The 23,015-nt window shown below is 41.2% G+C and overlaps 4 protein-coding genes and 1 long non-coding RNA gene across 8 annotated transcripts; 3 read left to right on the top strand and 2 right to left on the bottom strand.

Moving 5' to 3' along the window:
* Nucleotides 1-56: 56 nt before the first annotated feature.
* On the bottom strand, nt 57-14,483 carry Bsg (immunoglobulin domain-containing protein Bsg). Its single transcript, XM_076392393.1, has 5 exons — nt 14,265-14,483; nt 3,864-4,127; nt 1,823-2,071; nt 1,294-1,738; nt 57-330 (listed from the first exon to the last, which is right to left on the bottom strand). The coding sequence occupies exons 1-5, from the start codon at nt 14,335-14,337 to the stop codon at nt 285-287; spliced, it is 1,077 nt and encodes a 358-aa protein (XP_076248508.1). The 5' UTR covers nt 14,338-14,483; the 3' UTR covers nt 57-284.
* Nucleotides 3,265-5,818, top strand: LOC143188244 (uncharacterized). The gene is made up of 3 exons (XR_013003504.1): nt 3,265-3,586; nt 3,660-3,783; nt 5,567-5,818. It is a non-coding gene; the product is annotated as an uncharacterized LOC143188244 (long non-coding RNA).
* Nucleotides 7,621-17,900, top strand: LOC143188240 (uncharacterized). 3 transcript variants are annotated; one of them, XM_076392390.1, is made up of 4 exons: nt 7,621-7,709; nt 16,129-16,859; nt 16,946-17,359; nt 17,439-17,900. In XM_076392390.1, the coding sequence occupies exons 2-4, from the start codon at nt 16,146-16,148 to the stop codon at nt 17,652-17,654; spliced, it is 1,344 nt and encodes a 447-aa protein (XP_076248505.1). In that variant the 5' UTR covers nt 7,621-7,709; nt 16,129-16,145; the 3' UTR covers nt 17,655-17,900. The 3 variants fall into 3 exon arrangements, with proteins under 3 accessions (XP_076248505.1, XP_076248506.1, XP_076248507.1); XM_076392391.1 differs by lacking the exon at nt 7,621-7,709 and adding an exon at nt 15,216-15,271; XM_076392392.1 differs by lacking the exon at nt 7,621-7,709 and having other exon boundaries at nt 16,146-16,460; nt 16,536-16,859.
* LOC143188242 (uncharacterized) lies at nt 16,449-19,279 on the bottom strand. Of its 2 annotated transcripts, XM_076392395.1 has the most exons (4): nt 18,766-19,279; nt 18,545-18,660; nt 18,260-18,443; nt 16,449-16,559 (listed from the first exon to the last, which is right to left on the bottom strand). In XM_076392395.1, the coding sequence occupies exons 1-3, from the start codon at nt 19,087-19,089 to the stop codon at nt 18,278-18,280; spliced, it is 606 nt and encodes a 201-aa protein (XP_076248510.1). In that variant the 5' UTR covers nt 19,090-19,279; the 3' UTR covers nt 16,449-16,559; nt 18,260-18,277. The 2 variants fall into 2 exon arrangements, with proteins under 2 accessions (XP_076248510.1, XP_076248509.1); XM_076392394.1 differs by lacking the exon at nt 16,449-16,559 and having other exon boundaries at nt 17,707-18,443; nt 18,766-19,278.
* Nucleotides 19,280-20,402: 1,123 nt separating this feature from the next.
* Nucleotides 20,403-22,610, top strand: LOC143188267 (F-box only protein 33). Its single transcript, XM_076392452.1, has 6 exons — nt 20,403-20,766; nt 21,019-21,113; nt 21,185-21,790; nt 21,862-22,110; nt 22,185-22,380; nt 22,454-22,610. The coding sequence occupies exons 1-6, from the start codon at nt 20,518-20,520 to the stop codon at nt 22,583-22,585; spliced, it is 1,527 nt and encodes a 508-aa protein (XP_076248567.1). The 5' UTR covers nt 20,403-20,517; the 3' UTR covers nt 22,586-22,610.
* Nucleotides 22,611-23,015: the final 405 nt, after the last annotated feature.

The following is a 23,015-nucleotide window of genomic DNA, read 5'->3' on the forward strand; positions in this document are numbered from 1 at the left end:
TTGCTCAACACTCGAGCTTCTAATTGTCCACTTTTTTATCATTTTTTTTCTCTATATCATTTTTTTAAACTGTATCGTTTCTCTATATTTCTCTTTTTATTCGTTTCCTTGAACGATGTCTTTCTCGTTTTCGGAACTTTTTACCCCTCTCCCTCTTAATCTCTTTCTGCATACAGCTATGTCATCTATTGTCACTCCGGCCAGATGCCACACGATCGTTCCCCTATATCCGTTCTGCTATCCTGCATCGCTCTCAAACGTCCGCCGCTTTACTGTTCGCCATTTCACTTTCTCTGCCTGACGTCGGAGTCCTTGTTGGGCGTTGGCTTGCTGTGGGAAGAAACGAAGACTATCAGAAAAGAGGACCATGGCTTTCTAGAGAGCTTCAGATAACATATTGGAAAAATCACTATGGGTACAATATTACATCGATATAAGCTCACTGCCCACTGACTACGTTTATAACGTGGGACACCACAATAATTTCAAACTATACTCAGCAAATGTGGCGACGAGGCTATATCGAGGAAATATTGTATAGAACTGTTCCAAGTAAAGGAAGAGTGAAAGTACTTAGGAGACTGGTTTACGCTAGGTCTCGAGTTTCTCTAATTTTGCTTAGCTCTCTTCTGGGGGAGCGCCAGTAGAACTGAAAACGTCGGCACGTCTTCAAGGGGAACGATTTAAAATAATAGCGGGAAAAGCTCAACCGCGGCGGCGCAGATGATCGACGTGACTCTTTGGAGAGGGAACGTAACTGGATGGTCCTGTGGCCAGGGAACTCAGGTGCTGGAGGAGTTATAGGAGGATTGACAGGAAGTTCAGACGGTGGGAGGGGTCCACGCAGCGGAATGTAGTACTCCGTTCTAGGATCTTTCAGGTTTCCGCAACCATCTCTAAGACTAACAGTAAATAGAATTATAATTAGAACCAGGTAAATTGGCTGCTCAAGGCTACCTCCATTCCCCTGAATTACACCAAACTTTTTTAATCGTAGTATCGCCAACGGCTACGCCACGCAGAAAGCACTGGTTCCCCTTAGATCACCAAAGTTAAGCTGCGTTGGGCTCGGTCAAGGTCCAGACAAAGCGTCTGGAACTTTCCGTGCGCTGTTGGCGTGCTAGCGTTTCATTAAAATGCTATTAAGGGTGTGGTCAAGCAGTAGCTAATCCGATAGTAGCCCTGGCTGGCCAATTAAATGTGCTCCAACTATAATCAAGCTTCATTTCCCTTGAAACGCTAATTGGAATGGGTCGTGTGTATTCCATGCAGAGCCAAGGGGAAAATACATACGGGTCAGGGCTCTGATCAGTGTCAGACTCCTCGAGCTCAGCCTTGTTCCGTTTCTTCTCGTAAACTAGGATGATGGCGCACAGAACGACGACCTCCGCGCAAATGCCTAGGAAGGGCCAGAGTGCAGCGAGCTTGTCTTTGACCCTGAGGAATGTGTGGGCCTCTGCGATGTGATTCTCGGCGGTGTCTGACCAGTTATAAGACACCCTGCAGTAAACGTTGCCGCGATCGTTCATCTGGATATCCTCGACAACCAGGATGGCGCCATAGATGCCTCGCTCTTGGTCCCGCTGGATCTTGACGCGACCTTCGCTTCGAGTGTAGTTCTTGTCCCCAAATGTCCAGGACACTTTTATATCGGGAGACTGTTTGCCGGTACATACTAAATGCAGCTTCTCTCCTTCCACCACGCTGATCGACTCGACCAAGTGTGCCGTGGGTCTTGCTGGAATTGTTGAAAAAGTTAATAGAATGCGTCCTTTTTAGGGTTGAGTAGAATGGTTCGTGAGGTACTTGAAAAGATACTCACGTACGATCCTGTACTCTGTGGAGGAATTGGATCCCTTGCAAGTATAGTTTCCATACAAGACGTCGTTGCTCTTCAGGAACTCCAGGGTGCCCGTTTCGTTGTCTATTTTAATGTCATCCTCATGGCCAGCCAAGGCTGTGTGTAGTGGGACATTCTCCTTGAACCATTGCATCTTCTCGCCGGCGCTCCTGTTCTGGCATTCCAGTGCCAGGGGAGTGTCCTTCGGCGTGAGTACCTTAACCTTGATGTCTGCAGAGGAAGAATCAAGTTAGTCGATCAATGAAGTCAGTGTGACGTAGCAGGAAGCATTGTGTAAGCTCTCTATGAGACAGTACAGTATTTTTTTACAAGTTGTGTGATCAAATTCTTATTTAGTTTAGATTTAGTAGTGGCACTGAAAGCGAGCAAAAGTGGGTATTGTAGTTTTACATTATTTCATCACTTGACGTTACGTAAGATATTTTTGTTTAATTCTTTTAATTCGTCACCTCCTTTAAGAGTTCACTTTATCTTTAATAACGTTCTTATCAGAGACATCCAGATCAGTGTTATCAATTCAAAGTTTGACAAAAGCAATATAGAGATCAATTTATCATCTTCAAACACTGTAACACTTCTATTTCTAGATACTCTGTTACTGATAACACAAAATACTTTTTAATTTACACTGTAAGAGGAGTTGAAACTATCTCTAGAGCTACTTCTGTTTCAGAATGACGAGAATATTTGCTCGTCTAAACTTGCAAACATTTCAGACAATAGTCATCTCATGTTGTATTAGTAATTCTGTATATAGTACATTCAAGGAACAAACACTTTCAAGGATTTCGCAACTATCGAGAACGCTCTTGTTTGCGACGAAACAATCCCTGATAAGAATTACAAATAAATAGCAGCTCTGATATGAACGGCAGGCTGGAAATTACCTATATCATTAATTACATCATACAGTACATTTCATTTTTATATTTTTTAAAAACACAAAGTGCAGTAAAAATCGTTTTTATTAATTATAGGAATATAAAATACAGAATCACTCTGCTCCTCATTGTTTGCATAGTGTAACTAGTACGCCAACACAGGCGCAGGCAGCTATTAATCTTGATTAATTAGCACTCATATTCGCCTAACTAGATAAGCGTTGTAGCCGGAAAATCATGCGTCATAGTTAGAAACAATTGCTTGAAGCAGCGACAAGGAGCTTCACATTAGTAGGACAACGTTGGATCTCTTTTATACAGTCCAAACTAATGGAGGAAAATTCTTGCGCCGCGACTCATACACGCAAGCAAAAAGCGATGGAGAAATCGGGTATTGGTTTGATAACAGGATGAATATTCCAGTCTCCATGAACTTTAAATTTCATCACAGTGTTGTTAGAGGTGTTGTTACGTGGGTCAGCGAGGATCAGGAAAATCAATATCCATTCAATTAAGTTCAGAATTTGGAGGGAGGAATCTAAGCTAAGATACCTGAAATTTTGTAAAACATTAAAAAAGGTTCACAATTTATGCCATTTAAACAGAAACTAAAAGTGTACTTATGTACAGAATCCTAAGACTTAATAATCTTGCTCTACCAATCTTCAAGTGTCTTCAAGGAGATATCCATAGAGTTACCTTTCCACAGAGTGTCTAAAAAGCCTCGAATCACAGAGAGCTGAAAAAAGTTGCATACTCTTTGGCTACTTTATTACTAAGGAAATTGTTCCCAGCCAACTATCCTTGATTTCTTCATTCTCATAGGCATTTACTTTAGCTCAAGGTGAGGTCTCGCACATTAACATCAGCGTGTAATTAGCAACTTTCCAATCCACCTTGCCTCCCTGTGATTTCAGGCTTTTCCAGCACACAGTGGTTCAGGTCTCCAGGACGAGGGCTCACCATGCAAAGGAATGTCGCACGAGCAAACGTCATCGCGCTGGATCTACATACAGAAACATCGTTACACAGAGAGCCGAGGTATCGCAGTTCATGCGTCAGGTACAGAAGCGAGCGTAGGTAGCGTGTAAAAGGGATCGGCGGGTGCTGTGCATACGTACCGAAGTTTATCAACAGATGAAAGGATTCGCTGCTGTCGGGGGTGCATTTGTAATCCCCGTCGTGGGTGTCCGTGGCGTGCATCGCCGTCAGCGTGCTGGTTCCCGTGCCCGCTGGCGAATTCACCGCCAGCTTACCGCTCGCCAGCTCTGGCTCGAGCGATTGCCCGTTCCTGGTCCATCTGATCAGATCGTCGGGCTTCAGATCGGTACACTCGATCGTCCATGGTTGACCCTCGTGCACAACCGGCGCCCCATGGTAGCGTACTTTAGCGGGAGAACATACGAGCACACGTCAAGAGGCATACCACGGAGATGGGGTCGCGATATGGGTTGGGCGTCTGGGTGAAATGCAAGTGTGCTATTTCTACGTCGGTATGGGAACATGGAGTCTGTGATGGATCCATCAATGATACATCGTGGATGACGGATTTATACGGGCTCCGTGAACAAAGAGGTATACACAGCTGAAATTAATGTGATCTTTGGTGACGTATTTCTACGTCTAGGGATGGGATAGGTATTTCTAACAAAGGGTTTTAGGCTAGTGACGTATATATTCGTCCTTTGTAGATTGTTGTTAGATTTATTGAAGGGCATTCTAAGTAAGATAGTCAATGTAAAACAGCGTTTTAGGTTCTGACGTATATATACGTCGTCCCGAATCGATGCTAAATTACCACCAGCATGGGAATACGGTCACTGTGTTCGACGTCAACACACGACCTTCGTGAATCAAGATTCTTGCTTCGTGACGTATATATACGTCACTTGCAAACTGATGTCAGATTTACAGAAGGGGGTACAAATAGTAGGTACACAATCTTCGTAAATCAACAGTTCAGAATCTGACGTGTATATACGTCCTTGCAATCTGACGTTTAATTTGCACAGAGACATTCCAATCAAAGATCGTAGAAGCATACAATCTTCGTAAATCAACGTTTTAGTCGCTGACGTATATATACGTCCTCGTAAACCGGTGCTCAATTTCCCCCAGTCAGGCAAACACAGTCGCTGTGAACGACGACGTCAACGCACGACCTTCGCGAATCAACGCCCTTGCCCCGTGATGCATATGTACGACCCGTTCTGCTCGAACGCGTCACGTTTTAAAAGGGACCATGGGAATCCATAAAGATCTCTTTTCCATATTTCCCACGAGTGCGTCGAACGCTGAACGATTATCACGGTAAATATAGAGGGGACAGTTTTTCCGTGTCCGTTTTCTCCCGTCTGGTTCCAGTAGAAAATAGAAGTTCGTGTCAGACCTGCAGTGGATGCAGCTTCGAAACCGGCCGGCGCCAAAAAGTCGATCACGAGCACCCCCGTGGATGCATTTGTACGTCAGGGGAACACGTTAGTCCGGTTCCCGTGGCAAGGAACGCGCGACTCGATTGTATTTATTTTTAGCGGATTTATTCTTTTACAACCCCGTCGTCCTCGTGAACACCAACTCGACCAGATGAAATTATAATGCACGCAGGCCGAGGGAGGGAGGGGGAAAGGGACTGATAATGACGAACACCGACGTCGGCTGACCTATAAAGTGCTGCACCCGCCGCCGCCGCCGCCGCCGCCGCCGCCGCCGCTGGCTTCTGCCTCCCTCTACGCGATTTAAGAATACACGGCCGAAGATACCGCGAGGATCGATGTTTGTTTAGTGTTTCAATATTTACGTAATACGATTTCGTTATTGGGAAAAGGGGATAAGCCGCGGGCAGATTCGATCCGCTGCTCCGCTATTGAGCCAGAAGATCAAGCGCAGGAGTGCATAGAGAGCAGAGTAAAGGATCGATATATCGGCCCGTCGTAATTCCTAAAGTCACCGATTTCTCGCCGAGAACCTTCGAGGACACAAAAAGCTGCTCTTTTGTACGTGATCCGACAGTGGCTGAGGCTACCCCGATCTCCCGCTGGAAGTTTGCAAACGAACGAAGGAACAAAGGATAGAATCGGGCCGTTCTTTGTCCCGGACGCGATTTACAAAGTTGGAACTGTACTAGAAGGCGAAGTAGGATGGAATGGGGATCGATAACAGGCGAACACGTGCCGTATGACCCTAAGCATCAGAAGTGTCTATATGTATACTGAACCGTGAGCTCTGTATGGACGCGTGGAAAACGGGTTAAAAGAATGTGGTCGATTTCTAATTCAAGCTGTTCAGACACTCTGTAATTCTCTGTGTGAAAGGTATTTAGGGAACAGGTTACTATCTTCAGGTTACAACAGACTTTCAGTATTCGAAAGAAGTACTTAGAATAGATTAGATTTACCTAAATAAGAAAAACGATTACCCTGTATAGTAGCTTTTTCTGTGAAAAAAGAAAGACCAAGAAAAAGTCGAATAGATGAAAGAAAGCTGTGATTTTTATTTTGCCAAGGGTCTATCTCGAACTCGCACCCTTTTTTCGAGGTAGCTCCAAACGCCAGGGTCCGCAGGCAACGCGCCTTTTATCTTTTTTCATCCCGAAATAAATCTAAATGGCGATGGGAAAGCAGGTTCGAGCAAATACTTTTATACAGGTGTATAAATAACTCCGACGTTAAACTTTTATGTATCGTGTCGGCATCCCTGGGTTTATTCTAAGAAATTCCTCCGTTTTAACCATTCCGTCGCTGTGTACGTAGCTAGGAGAAAAAAAGTGTTTCCTTTTTATTCAGAGAGGATAGCCTGGATACGAACTTTTAGCTGGAACGCAGAGACTCCAGTCCCGCGAGGAGCTTCTCGCAGATGAAAATTTTCGAGCATTTCAATGCAGCAATACGTAGAGTGCAACGGAGGACGCGGGAATTGGGACGCCCGTGATCTAGGACGCAATTTGGCAAGTTGGAATTGCGGGTACATGCGAGGCGGAGCACAGAGGCAAGAGAGCCAATGCTCGTAAACACGTTCCTTTACCCTAACGATGCCAAAGGTCGAAAATTCCCACCTATCGTGCGAATTTCAATGCGTCAAATTCGCACGTTTATAGAAAGAAAAAACAAAAGTGTCGTTAATATCTCTGGAGACCTTATACGTTTCCTACTAATATTCTAACACTGTTCTAGCGTCGTCTTGCCCCTAGGAGAGCAACAGAAGCCAGCTATAACTTAGCATGCGGGCATTCACGGCTGGCTCGACGTGATTGGTATTATTAATTCGCTCGCAAGCTAACGAGATAAATGAATTTCAAATACGGGTCGCTCGAAAGCCGACCACTACACCTGCTGATAAACTCGGTGGAGGGTCGAGCCAATCGCGACGCGACTTTCCAATAGACATACGTCGCAATTTTTCTGCCCTAATAAACCCGTCACGTCCAGATGAAATCACTGGGGGAACGAGGAACGTCTCCAATGAGAAACCTGTAATTCGCGGCTCGTACGTTTCCAGGTAGAATGGAATAAACCCGACCCTCGCGGGACGGAAAAGAAATTTGCCAGCCCATTGTTTGGCTTCGAGCGTTTAACACGGGCTACTTAAATTATCGCCGTCTCGAGGATCGAAAGAAAGGAAACAAACGTAAGCCTGTAATTCAATACTCCAGTGGCCAAGATAAACAGAAGCGGCCAGTTGAAACTAATATTTAACTGCGTCGAAGGTCGGTAGAATCTACCTGAGGATAAACATTTCCTTGTGTCGACAAGTTCGTTCATTTGTCAGTGTTCCGGGCACGCTGTTAAAGCAAACACGGAAAGCCTTCAGTGAATTTTTGACTTTCGTAACACACTTGCTTTACCTGACGAGTAACGGGACAAGACTTCGGGAAAAGTAGACTCTGGGATTCTTTCATCGAAGCTACGATTTTTATATTCGATTCGACTCGTTCCTTGATGCAGCGATGATCGCAGCGTCGCCTAGGCACAGTAAGTACTTCCATCTAAGGTGATTCAGGAAACATGAAATTCTGATGCGTTGAGTATGCTATAAATTATTGAGATATCCTAACGGAAAGTGGCGGTACAAACCACGGGCACGAGAATAAGGAAGCTCGAAGAAGCGATAAAGTATTCCTTTTCTTGTGTTTTATTCATTTCTTAACTTGCGTGGGCGGCAAGAAATGTTGTTTAATTCTGTGCCTCGAGGATATTTTGTGGTACATATTTTGTGGTTATTATAAATCAAATATGTAAAAATGTTTGTAGTTAGTTTATGTATTACTTCGACAGAGTATTCAAGTGTTTTGAATAAAAATTGCGGTAAAAAAGCATTGAGAACATAATTCAGGTCTTAAAGAGTTACACGCGGGCCAATGTGCGTGTGTTTACGCGTGTTTACGTCAGCCAGTCAATAAAGGGGTCCTGTTTCTCTTACGTCATGTCGAGGAGGGATAGTGGATAGTGACCACACAACGTACATCCATTGCCAACGTTACACATGCGAACCGTTACAGCAATTTAGTGGCTAAAAAATACACGTTCAACGAAGCTTGTCGAGTCAGTACACACTGTACCACGGTACATCCGATAGGAAAAACAATTTATCGAAATTTTAATCGTGCGTGCTATTGACAGTCTTCCAAATCGATTATCCAGAGAGCGAAGAGTTGAGTAGATAGAAAACGAGGAAATATTTTTACCAGTCTCTCTTTCTCTTGAATTTCCACGGTAACAACGTCAAGACAGCTTATTATAGCTTTCTCGGAAGGCACAGATAAGATTTTCCTGGTATAGAGTCATCCCAGCTACAACGATTCGATTAAATCTTTAAATAAAATTGAGGCGTTAAAATTTATGTTGATGTAATACTTCTGGGTTGGGCGGTTACAACTAGGTTTCTGTACTTTGAGTAAAATACTTTGCGAAGTGAGAACAGATATTAAAAGTGCAGTGCTGAGCTTTACGCGACATCGAAGGGCGTTCCGATGATTAATTCTTATTATACCAAGGTGGAAGCAACTCGATTCAGTTGTTAGCGTACAAACACAGAGTTCAGGAATTGAGAACTGGAAATATGAACTAGTAGAGAAGATAGAAACAGTAAGAATTTGAATATTTTAAAATTTGGATATTTGAATATTTGAATATTTGAATATTTGAAAATTTGAATATTTGAATATTTGAATATCTGAAAATTTGAAAATTTGATTTAAATGTTAAATTTTCAAACAGCTAAGGATTTGAAAATTTAAAATCGCTCATGTTGAAAAAATACCACCTCGGTATACTAAGGGTTACTGCAGCGAGTAAACCATAAACACGACAACACATCTCAGGTATCTGGAAAATGTTTTCCAAGAAGTAACACCGGTGCGACAACGATACATAAATAACACAGAGAGTCAGCATGCATTGAGATCGCTCGATGATTCAACGTGACTCGAGGGCAGTTTGAATCACCGGCAGGTAACAATTGAACACGTTCCTTTCCCTCGTTCGCTATCATGCCAATAAACAACCTACTGCGAGCCACGGGTCTTAAGTCAGTACAATTTTCTAAAGCATTTTCAGTAAACAACCCTTATCTGATGCAATGACTATGAACCAGAGGCTCCCAGCGCAAAGAAATCTTATCGAATTTACGAAGACGGTTTTATTCAACGCGTACGTTCAGCGGCAACACAATAGTGCATCGCAATTAGTAGCTCCGGTTTCGGCCAGTAGTGTTATCTATACGATAAGGTGGACGAGAACGGAAAAATCTGCTGGCAAAGGCCGATCACCCGAGCTTTGAACCGAGCGAGTGTTTGGTTCGCGAGGTACGGTAAATCGCTGGGAGGCAAACATTCAGCGTGAGCGAACATTTCGATGACGAATCGGTAAAATTACGACGCGACCCACAATAGCGTGCATACAAGTCGGAACACGTCACAGCGGTATTTGCCAACGGTGGTAACAAAGGTCGGGTATCAACCAGAGGCATGATTCACTGCTCGTTGCAGCCGTATCATGGAGGGAGCCGTGCATCCGCGGAGCCACCACACGATAACACGATACCGTCATTTTTTTCCTAATCCATTCTCCAATGGAGGACTTCCAATTAACGCTACTTCGCTTCTGGCGGAAGACGTTTCTCAAAGACACGCAGAATAAAACTCGTAGAGATAAAGTCCTGCAATTAAATCCCTATCGGTTGTATAAGAACACATATTTGCACATGGATTCAGCTGTTCCCTCGGAGGTTATAAGGAAACGAAGGAAACATTTCCTCGCATGTGCGTCGAAGAAACTCTGCTTATTCAACACCGCGTTTCGTGTCACGTTTCAAGCTTGCTCTATCGATATTGAGAAAGATAATATCTTTCGAGCAAGATCGTATAAACATAGCTGTCGAAGTACTGCGTATACTCAGGTAGATCCTGAAACTCAACGCATGTGGAACTCGTTTTTTCTGAACCGTAGCAAGTACTAAGATTACTGGCTATCAATCCCAGTTTCTCTTAGCTTATCTTATAACTATTTTAACAACTCTATAAACGGTCCAGCATGGCTACTGATCGTCGATGGTGCTCGTGCACCGGTACTCGCGTTCGAAACCAGTTCTAACCTAGACCTAACCCAGACCTAGAATACAGAAAGACGGACAAAAGTTTGCAGCCGATCCGGTCGGCGAACAGTTACATAATCAACTAAAGATACTCTAATGAATTTATTTCGGTGGCGCATAAAGTAATTCCCGCGGCCCGATATATAGAGGAGGGCGCTTGCGTGGGGAAAATAGGTAAACTGAAAACTTTTAGTTGGCCTAGTTAGTTTCGCGAGGGTCACTAGAGGCGCCGCCGCGCTCCTCCACATCAGCAGGATAACGTAAGAAAACTCGCCCCAGCCGATCGAAGCATGAAACCGTTCGTGTCTTCGCATCGTACAGGGGAGGATAGATAGAATAGCGGACTTGGCGAAAAACTCGTGTATTCGGGATCGATCGGCGCAGTCGTGCCCGCTATCTCGAACGATATACGTGCATACGTGCACAGATATGCGGAATGATATCCTACTCGAACCCTTCGCGTACATAACCTATTAACCCTTTGACAGTCAAGTAGAATCTTCTGGAACCACTTCTCTTCCAATTATGGACAAAGACGAGAAGAATGTTGTAGAAAAATTATGCACCGATGAACTCCAATATGAGGTTAGGGACTGAGCAGAGAAATAATGCGATTTTTCCTATAAGATTATTTATTTTTTATCAAGTTACATAGGAAGGGGTGGAAAATATGTTTGAATTTTCTTTGTAGTTTATTTGTGATGTAACCTGACTGAAACAGATTGGAAATGAAATGTGGCATTAATGTGAGGCTGAGCCTTAGAGATAAAGGCAGTTAGAAAATTTCCATACATGGTATGTGTTGAGAATTTTTCTTCTCATAGTTAAAGGGTTAAGCGTTTCAAGCGTTGCCATGAAGTCGCGATTCCTCGGTCGCCGACTATTCTCGGATCGTGTTTTTAAATATTAAAGTATCTGACTCTGAGATCGCGTCGTAAATAATACTGGTATCTAGGACGGGATTCTATCCGTTCTCACGAACCCCAGTAGCGATAGAACGCTGAATAAGCCCTTCGACTATGCGGAATATAGATCCGCCATGACAGTGTATTCTTGGACCTCTGTTGAAATATTGAAAACGGCGCGTTATTCGAACGATAATGAGGGTATTGAAAAAATATTAGTTGAACGGATTATAAGATTGAGCTTCGATCTACAAGTTAGAAGTGAACTATAAAGTTTCACGATCGGTTTAAGTAACTATTACACAGGAGACGAGAAATATTCGTTGGTATCGTTATGGCGTTACTGTCGTCGCGTTATTCTATGGTACACGCTAAAGGGACAAAAATAGCCGCGCTCCCAGGGTTAAAACGCGCGACTATTCTTCTCTAGTCTAGTTCGCGAACGATGGCAAAACAGAGGAACGAATGAAAACATTCAACGTGTTCGAGAATGGAGGTTAAGTTTACATTTCGATAAACAAGGCACGCGTGCTAATAATATGAGCGACCAATGCGCGCGCTAACCTCGATAGATATTGAAAAAAATTGAAAGGCGTGTAACAAGTTTAAAAATTCTTAGGATCCCATAATCGAACGCGATCCCTCTCACGGCTCCCTCCGATCCCATGCCACGCCGATAAAATGGAAATTATATTCGTAGACTCTGGTCTAAATATAAGCATCGTGACGAGCGGTTAAAATCTTTTCACGCGACACATTCTCGTTACTCTCTACATGTTTCCACGGTTCAACGGCCAAAATTCAAAAGATAGATCCAACCGAAAAATGTGTCACATTGACTAAGCTGACATCAGAATTTATGTATAATCTGACATAAGCAGGTTCGATTAAAAGAAAACTTTGTCCCGAAAAGCGAGGGTATAATAAGGTACACGTCTATAAGGTAGTTACGGAGGTTAAAAATTGCATACATCAATATCTCGGAAACAGAAATACGTGACCCACGTCGTTCTGCTTTACTGCCATAGATTAATGGTCTAGTTAACGAGTCTCGATGAGGTTCACGTACATTCCTGCGTAATCGATCTTTCGACACCGCCGAAGGAGGCAAAAATTTCGCTGATTTACGTAATTGCCGGACGAACAGAAACTTCCGTGTAACGATCGCTAAAAGTCGGCAAAGTTTTCTGGGTGGACGGGAAATAGGGTCAATTGTTACGCAACAAAAGTTGCTTGGCGTGGGTACTTTGCGTGCGTCTCTCGGAATGTAGCAGCAGCATCGAATGCGAGCGAATCCCGGTGTCTCGCGTCGGTATAAACCAGGGGTGCGCAACTCGTTCGACCGCGAGGGTCAAAATTCGAGCGAAGCAACATCAGCGAATTGCAGACTCGAATGACACGCGCGTGTCGCCTCTATGTACACGGACATTTTAATGACATAATAAACAGTACCAAAATACGTCACACCAGACGCGCATGATCGCGCCGCGATAAAAACTGTACGATTACAACACTGTGCACAACGACTTCTGAGGTGCGTTTAGACTAAACGGGCAAGAGCACTCGTTCGGGTTCCTTTAAGCCTCGTTCACACTAGGTAACGAAGTCGTTCAACTGAACAGTTTACACAATGGTTTCTTCGTCGAATATTTTGATCTTGAGTGTCATTGAAATTGACGACTGCCTTTTCAAATATTTACACGATCAATTATCATTCAATCGATCAAATCATTGAACCAAATGTAAACGAATGGACTATTTTCAGTAAACGATTAGAAATCGATTCAACTCGGTTAAAATTGTATTTACACGGGCAAGTAATCGGCTTCAGGTTGATCGACTCAGTTGCCTAGTGTAAACGCAGCTTTAGTGTAAACGATCAGCGAGCAATCATCATTGGGAGACATTCAACTTTCGATCCAGCAAACGATCGGCTCGCAAACCTTGAAATACGTTCGTGACGAGTTGACACAGTGGAAAATGTCTCTGATTCGAGAGTTATGATAAACAAACGCGTTGTAGAAAGTCGGATGCGTTGAGATTCCAGAGTGGATTTGCCATAGGTGCAAATAGGATGATCGGCCGCGGCACACGTGATACCTTGAGTGGTCTGCGTATCGCGTCGGATCGAACGGCGTAAACCTATATACGATGATCGAACAGGGTGGAATATCGCTATTCGAAATCTCTCGGTCGCTTCGAAGCCACTTGAGCCACGAGGCGAACCTATTCCAAATATTCGGATGGCTCACGAGAGAAGAGCCGTATCGAAAACACGGTTGATCAAGTGTCCGGCGCATTTAATGCTGCCCGAGGCCACTCGCGCGTTCTAACGCGATGCGGTATAATCAAAACTAAAAATAGAATTTCATAATTTGTCAAGACATATCAACTCCTTGAACGTGGAATGCCCACGAAGCTCTCGTATCGCGGAAACGATTATTCCCCATCCAAAAGCGGAGCGACTCTGCTTAGGTTAAAAGACTTAGGTTCAAACTACGAACGAGCTGAATTTGCTCGAATATCTCGGCTCGCAATTGGATCGCGCATGATAAAGATGCGTGTGCGGTGTACCATGTGACAAATACGTCACGCTACTGTCGAATTCCACGAAAGTGACAAAGTACAGAGAGATAATTGCGCGTAATTTGCGAGACCAGCATCGACAGAGGTTGCAACACGAACTCGTTACATATTTCAGAGCGAAACGAGGCTTCCCCTACGACACGATTGATTCCTCTTTCAGCTGCACGATCGGCCTTGAAGGTCGCATTTTTCATGGCCACGTGAAGAAATCTTTATTGAAGCAGAGATAAGGCGGTACGTAATTCCCTCGAGTCCAGAGGACAGAGAAGCTCGTGGTCCCCTCGAAGCAGACTTTTTCGAGGTCCTCCGAAGTGTCGTCTTCGCGCACGACTCGCATAGCATACGAAACGATAAAAAAAGGTAGGATGGCAAGGTAGAGAGAACGGGACACGAATAAATGAACGGGTGAATGGTGGGCAATCCGTAAGAGAGGATAAGTCTCACCTGCCTGGACCGTGACGAGGGTGCCCGCTAAATATAGCATCCCCAGCAGCACAAAAGCAGCTCGCCTCTCCATCTCGTGGCGCTGATGTACGCGGTGGCGCGTGACTGTGTGCACTGTGCAATACTAACGATTCCGCTCGGCGGAGGGTTTCCTAGGGAAGAAACCACGAAAGAAGGGCGCCTAGGCTTGGCTGCCGTATCTCCGTTTCCGCGATCGTTGCCGCCGTCGTATCGTCGCGGTCGTCGTCGTCGTTTCCCTCGCTCGTCGTCACCGTCGCCGTAGCTGTCGCCTCCTGCTGCACACCCTGTCCCGTTGTCGGCAGCTCCTCCTTTTCGGCTGTCCACTCCGTCGGCCGACTACGATCGAGCCCCACTACTCTTCTCGCGATCGTTTACACACGCACTCGTCACTTGGAGCCACGCCGTACCATTGACGTCTAAATTCTCTTATCGTTATCTCCGACCGCCCGTTATTATCTCGGTGCGCGACAAACACGCACGCGATCCCGTACCAAGCACCCGTTCCCTACTGCCCGATCGGGAATCGCCTCGAGAACGAAACGGCAATTAGCACCGCGGAGCCGCAGGAACGGCGATGTCAGGAAAAATGGCCGCCACTGTCTTCTGCTTAATTTTCTGCGCGGGGATCGCTCTTACTTTCTCGCTTCTCGTTCCCTCCTTTTCGCTCCCCGGCGAACTGCTCGCGTACGTCCTCTACGTCCGTCCCCGTGAGCCTCGAGAACGCATGCGCGCCTCGCGTCTGCTCCCTTCCAAAAACTCTCGATACGAAAGCGAGCGATTTTTTAACTTTGCTCTTCTATTTTTTTATCGGGACGTGATATACGAAAGTGGGGAAGAGCGAGATGTGCTTCAGGTTATCGTTCATGGTTTCTGTCACGAGGAATAAGGGAGCTAGTTAGAATTATTCTGCTGAACGATTACCATCGCGAAATAGAAAATTCGTGGCGTACGTACGGGTGTATAGGCACGTATTGACGGACCGACTGGTACGACCTATCGATGTGTTGTTTCTATACGCGGCGACGCGATGAATTGAGATTCGAGGGAATTTTTATGTTGTACATTTTTGGGGAAAGTATACGTGCGATAGAATAGCTAAAATGAGTGTGTTCGCTTTGTGACACTGTGGAAGGCAATTTAAGTTATTTGCTTAGAGATACTTGGAACTAGTTGAGATATTTCGTCTTTATTTAGTCGAATTTGAACAGTCCATAGAAATTTGTTTCGGTACATAGTTTATAGATAAAGAATTCAAGTGAACTTTGTAGGATAGTACGAGAAAGGGAATACTCACATATTTGCTGTCTTTTTTCGAAAAATCGCGCGGCGACGAGATTCAATCTTACCAACCGCGGAACTGAAATGTATTCTGCTTTCATGAACAATTATAAATCATTAATTATTGCTGTTTTAATCCAAGATATGAATCATTTTTTAGTTAAAACTGTATATTGGCAAAGTTATTTATGAAAATTTGAACTTACAACACTTTTTATAGTGATAACATATATAATTTTCCTTATAATAATAATTGGTTTTCAAATGTAAATTCTCTAGAAACTCAGTAATTTTGTAGGTAAATTATTCAACACTTTTACCTTTTCTTAATGCCTTATTAATCTCGCGACTTGAAAGACTATAAAAAGTAGTTGATACAAGATAAGTATTGCCGTAATATGGTCTGAGATAAATGGTTCTCTTATCATTTAAGTAGCTAGAGTGAAAAACTAGTGACTCTATGACTAAACAGAAATTGATAAAGATTTCACAAGCAATTTTATACCGTAGCGATTAATTAAAAAACATTGCATACATAGCTGAGTAAGATTTATTACTTTTTCAGTAACAAAATAAAAAACTATGACTAACATTAGCAAAGATTATGAAAAATTGAATGATGTAAGTAATTGTTTCACTGAGGAAACATTGAGAAATATATTATGTTCTGAACATAAAGGGAAAAATGCTGATATATTAAGCTGGGATTTTGGAGAAAGCACAACAGTTGGTGAGAATTATTTGTCAACTGTTAACAAGATTAAAGTTACTGGAATTGTTGATGGTAAACAAGTAGAAACTAAAATAGTAGTGAAATCTCTGCCAAAGAACTTAGGTAGAAGAAGGACATATAGGAGTACAGACTTCTTTCGAAATGAGATTCAATTTTATACAAAGGTATTAACTATACTTTTATTTTATTTTGTAAAAATTTACACAATCACTTGTTCACATAATATATTTCCTCTGAAGGTGGTTCCAAAATTTGAAAGGTTCCTGGAAGATAAAGGACAAAGCAGGATATTATGTATACCACGCCATTTAGCTTCTGTTATGGATGGAGAAAATGACTATATAGCATTGGAAAATGTTTGTAGTCGAGGATATGAATCTATGTTCAGACAGGATTCTATAAGTAAAGATCAAAGTGTAATGATTTTAAAAGCCACTGCAAAGTTTCATGCCATTTCTTTTGCATACAAAGATCAAAGGAAGGAAGAATTTAAGGAGATTATTGACAATTTAGAAGAAACATATTTTAGTAAAACTCATTGGCCTTGGTATCAAAGATTTCATGTAAAATTATCAATTGCTACTAATTGTACAATCTTTATTGCTTTAATATAGACTTATCTTTTAGAAGTATATGTATTTGTTTATAGGAAAACTTGGTAGATATTACTAAAAATGCATTAGAAACAGAATACCCTGGTAGCGAGGCAAAGAAAAGATACAATTCTTACAAACCTGGTGAACTGTATTTTAAAGTTAGCGAATTTTGTGAACGCAAATATTATCCAACATCTGTTATAAACCAGGGTGATTCATGGCTGCCAAATTTTATGTGCAATAGACAGAATGGAAATGATATTTTAATACTTGATTTCCAATTGGCAAGGTGTGTTAGTCCAGTGTTAGATGTATCAACTTGTATTTATGGTTGTGCAGATAAAAGTATATGGCATGAACATTTTGATGAATTATTAAAATTATACTACAATGAACTTAGCAATACCATTATTTTGCTTGGATCAGATCCAGAAAATGTGTATTCCTGGAGTACATTTATGAATGAGGTAAATAGCATTCATATTTTTGTTACATTTGATCACATTTTTTGTTTAAATTATAAAATTATAACTAAAATTATTTTAGGTGAAAGAACAATTTGTGACAGGCATAGTATTTGCAATGGAAATAGTTCCATTTAGTTTATTAGAATCTGATGCATTTGATTTGGATGCTATTATAAAAGATGATAATGCAGTGAATATAGCTGATATATGGACATTATCAAATATTAAAACACAACAGGGAAGGCTTAGATTAGCCAATACTATTGTGCATGCAGTTGAAAAGGAATTTATATAGCTTCAATAATACTATTTTGTACTACTTATAAAAAATATGTGCAATAATCTATATTAATTTTACTTATTAATATACTACATCTAATAATTTCCATAAATTTGCATTTAGAGAAAAGAGACAAGTATTATTTTATACATAATGTTTATTAAATGTGTAGCATTAAATAAAATAGAGACAATCTGTATTTGTATAATTTCAATTATAACAACATAGTCTAATTAAAATATAAATTTGTATAAGTGTAGATATAGATATCCATCATTCATTCATTTGTGAACAATGGCTGTTTATAGGTCTCCTTTTATCACTTACTTATCTTAAGGAATTAGAGAAGTTCCATAAAAACATCTCAGTTTTCTTTGACAAGATACATCTATCATTAGAAAGCATAACTTGCAAACATGTATACATTTTTTAATGCACACACAATGTTAGGATTTTGCAGATGCAAGCAAGCAATTTTATATGAAAAAATATAAAAAGAAACATCTTTTTTAATGTACCAAGTCATTGTGATATACTTTTTGATTTTCTAGTTAATGGAACATTTATGAAAAAAATCTGTTATATAAACAGGTGTTTATATTATAATATAATCAACATACTTTATGCTGATTACTCTCTCATAAGTTCTGATGTTGAACATTATTTGTAAGAACATTACTGGCATCAAAAACAGTAGTATCCTCATCATCTTCTTCGTCCAATGGCAATGGTCTCATTTCAACATCTTGCCTGTGTGCAAGAACACCATACTTTCTGACCATTTGGGCACGTGTCTTACTTAACCTGGTAACATTTTCCGAAAAGCATACGTTAGAATAAATAGCATCAAATTTACCAAGTTAAAATAGCTTTTAAGCTATTTTAACAATGAATGTTAAACATACCTAAGACTACGGAACACAACGTAGGCCATGACAAGAACACTTAGCCCCACAAATACGTAAAGACCACGCTTCAAAGCTCCAATGTTCAAAGGATTCATACGTCCTTCAATCGCATGCTGTTCAAATAATAACATTATTAATAATTCGATATAATGTGACGAAACTAAAAAATAATTACATTATTTTTCTAAAGTTAAATTATATTAAGCTCATATGCTAACCTCTTTTCGCGAGTCTGTAGTATTTCCAGTTTTATTAACATTAACCGACGGTTTTGAGGTTCCATCCTCCATCGTTTTCGCGTCCTCTGGAACCGATGTTGTGCCGCCAGGTAATACTGCATTTTGTGGCTGAGTTTTCTGCCCGTCAGACAGAATGTGCGCGGTAAGTTTCTTCGCGGTTTCATTAACACTTTTGTTTATCGACGTCAATTCAGGCGCGTCCCTGTTTATCCTAAAACTTCCATCGCATACTGCGCTCTGTTCGAGCAGGAAGATCAACAGAAATACAAAAAATTTCATCATCTGGATCTTCGTGCGCGTCATTGTCCTGCGTCATTTATAAAAACAAAATTCTACGAAGGAAAACAGCGCAGCACTATGCGTTGACGTTTAATCGCGGGCTCCATGTTGACCCGGCTCATACGACTAACATCTTAACCCGTTTTGACTTCAACAGCTGTTTCGCGGTATGCCCACCGCCGCCGACAGAACATATATACCATCCAGAGGGATTTACGCGTGATGATAGTTAAATATAGAACTGCAGAACATCAACAATGCGCATTTATATATATGTTGCACCGTTTAAATTTATTTCGTGCTCCACTTGAAAAGTACTCCGCGTATTTTCAGAGTTTGCAGTCGTGGCGAACTGATATGACGAGATTTTTCAAGAATCGAATCGGTCTCGGTTTCGTTAAATTGCTGAGCACGACAAGGCTTATCGGGTTAAATAAATATGATACGTATGTTTTTATGAGAGGATGCTCTTCGTAGATTAACTGAGGTCATGGAAAAAGAAATGAAGAAATTGGAGGAAACGTAGATTTTCTATAGGAATTAGAAACCTGTCTTAATTGGGGAAAATTAGGAATTTAGGAATTTACTATTGTTTAGGGAAATAGCGGTCAAAGTAAATCTTGTGTCATCAAAATATGTAAACACGATTAGTCTAGAACGAAAGTGTTTGGCCCAAGGTCGATGTCAAGCTAAAATTTCGAAATTGATATAGGTATTCTACGTTTCTTGGATCATACAAAGTTTTAATACCTATACGAGGTGTTCTACAATTCTCGACAAATATGATTGTATACAAAACATAGGATTACGATCCAAAAACTATGTATATACAATTTAAAAAAAAAAGTCACCTATGAGGATTGCCTGTATACAAAACAACAATAGTTGACATATCAGTAAAGTGCGCGATATGAGCGATAGCACTAATCGTGACATTTAATACAATAACTGACCTTCAAACTAACAACAAGCAAGCTTAATTCCCTTCACATTTTCTATATTTACAGTAACATTCAGAAGGTACAATTATAGTCTCCTATTTTACAATATATATTTAAATACCCATAGATATACAACTGGATCACGAAATCCCATAATTATCTCGTGGAAATTTCTTCAATTTTATCATCTTTAAGCTTTTTAATCTATTTTTCAGGGACACCTTGTATATTGTCAAAACGAGTGAGACACACAAGGAGTTGGACATGCGTAGATACTTGACCAATGGGAAAGAAGAATTTGACGCGCAGCATGCGTACACAGGCATACGTCCGCGAACGGCAGTTGGGCTGGTTGGACGTTGCGAGTTAGGCGCAATAGAGACAGGTCGGGCTCTGTTATTTTGATTCGCGAAGGAGGCTCGCCTCGAAGATACGGGTGGCCAAGACCGAGGGAATCACTGGGATAAGTCCGAGTTATCGCACGGTCGCTGAGTCTAGCCGAGTGGGGAACATGATAGACGAGATTTTTAGGCAGATCACAGATTCGGTGAAGTGTGACGCGAGAAAGAAGGCGACGTCAAGAAAGCGCGAGGGGCAGCTGTCTTCGAAGGCAAACAGCTGTTCGTCCTACGAAGATGCAAATCATACGACAGAAATAGAGCAGGAGGACAACAATCCGTGCTGGGATAGTTTACCATCGATCATACTGCAGGAGATATTCTCTTATTTACCGCACTACAGACGCCTAACAGCCTCCGAGGTATTCTTGAATTCTTTTTTTTCTTCTCGCTCAAGGCCGTTTAAACTCTGACCCAACATAGGGTAATCAAACTGCCATGTCGACGTGTCTCCTTCTTTTCCTTTTTACAGTCTCCTTGTTTTAAAATATTGCTCAGTGTGTTCAATTATCGTGATTGTTAGCATATATGTATCTTTTTGATACCTTCTTATTCGGTTTTTGTTTACTCTTTAAATAGCGTCAAAATAATGGATCTTTTATTTGTGTATGCAGGTTTGTAAAAATTGGAGGGATGCTTTGTTCCATCCCAGATTCTGGAAGAAGATTGAATTTGTTCTGAAAGATGAAGACAGTATTTCATGGGCCCGGTAGGTGTGAACAATACCCGTGCATAATTTGTCTTGATATTTATCTTTATTTTTCTTCTGTCTCTTTGTAGATTCTTGAAAGAAAATTTTGGACTCAGTGTGCAAGATGTTACAATTCGTTGGGATACAACAAATCATTCTGCACATGAAGCATTAGCCATCTTGAATAAATTGGGTTGTAACAGGCAACTGCGTAAATTGTTTTTGGAATCTAGCAGTAATACTTTTAGACAAGAAGATCAGGATATTAATGAATATGATAGATACGTTTCAGCGTTAATAGTGGCACTTGTAAAGATCATTGAAAGATCTGATCGTTTGGAAGCCTTAAGCTTGGGCTGCATAGAAGGATTAACAGTACACTCTGGTGTGATTCTTACAGCTCTTTGTGCAAAGCATGCCAAGCATCTGACAACTCTTAGTTTGGCATCTGTCAAAGATGATCCTGATGCATACGATGTATTGAAATGCGAGGATCTTGATTACATTTGTAGATGTATTTTTAACTCTTTCAGCAGATTGTCACTTTTAACAATAGATTATAATTTTGTTAATGATACTTTGCTAGAAGCATTGAACAGTGGTACTATGGAAAGGCTTGTGATTCATGTGCACGGTTGGAATGATAATTATTTAGGAACAACTGACAGTGCTTGGAGGAATTTTGTCCAGAAAAAGTAAGCATAATTTTTTTTTACCATTTCATGAAAATGAATTAGGCTAACATGTCAAATTCTTCTAATTTCAGCCCAAAATGCGAATTGCGGTTAAATCTCATACATTCATATGTCGGTATCGAAATGTTAAACACAAATATACTGTGCCCTTCGATGCCTCTTACACACTTGAAAGTGTTATTCTGTGAAAATGTTAACATCAGGGCCTTACATTTGTTATCTACTTGGTATGCACACACTTTAAAGTCCTTGATATGGATCGATTCAATGGGAGCTAGAATCTCCAAATCGGCAACTTATGACCCAGACGACCCAAATAGGTAATTCAGATCATTTTATATTCTATCTGTACTTCTTATCTTTTTAATTAATCGGTATATCTATTTGTTGACAGCCCTGATCCACTAGTGTTGGTTGCATGGAAGTGTACAAAACTTGTGGAAATGGTATTTATAGGCCACAAGTACTCTCAAGAGAACATGTTAGCTATCGCCCGCTTACGAGGACGTTCTCTCAAGTCATTAGTATTTGCACAAAGAGACGTCGCACCCGATGATAAGGATTGGTTTACACATGATATCATCTGTTCTGTAAGCTTTCAAATTTAATACTATGCTTTTGAAATTTCCAATATATTTCACGTTCTATTTTTAAATTACGTAGGAAATACAAGATATATTGAGATCTAATTGGGACCCATTAAGTGATGCAGATCTACCTGAAGTTGTAAAAGATCCGTTTAAAGGCGATAGCAGAGAGATAATCATGCCATTGGTCCTCCAAGACCAAAAGTAATTTTAAATGTACGCCAAGGAAAGATAACTCCCCAGTACCATCCACTGACATCTCCAACAATTTCTGGGCGAGCTACATTCTCAGAAGTAAAGTTATAAAGTTACATCCTTTATTTTTCTATAAGCTTTGTTTTTTATGGGAACTACAGGTGAAACATCAAACAGTGAACGTGTGTATATTTATAGCCGAAAATTGATGGCTAATAAAAATACTGCCGCCTGTCAGGTAAGAGTCACACAGTTCCAATGTGTAAACAGCGAGGGTAAAAACGCACACGAGTTCTCCAATTTTACAATGATTTTATCAGTTCATGTGAGAACATGATAAGCCATAGTTCACTATGAGCCTTTCTTGAGTCTGTAATGGGGTCTTTAAAGAATGAAACACCCCTGTGAAGAACGAGATGATCTCCTCGCTTATAAAGATGAAG

This window comes from Calliopsis andreniformis, chromosome 2 (genome assembly GCF_051401765.1).
Source record: "Calliopsis andreniformis isolate RMS-2024a chromosome 2, iyCalAndr_principal, whole genome shotgun sequence".
NCBI classification, from domain to species: Eukaryota; Metazoa; Arthropoda; class Insecta; order Hymenoptera; family Andrenidae; genus Calliopsis; species Calliopsis andreniformis.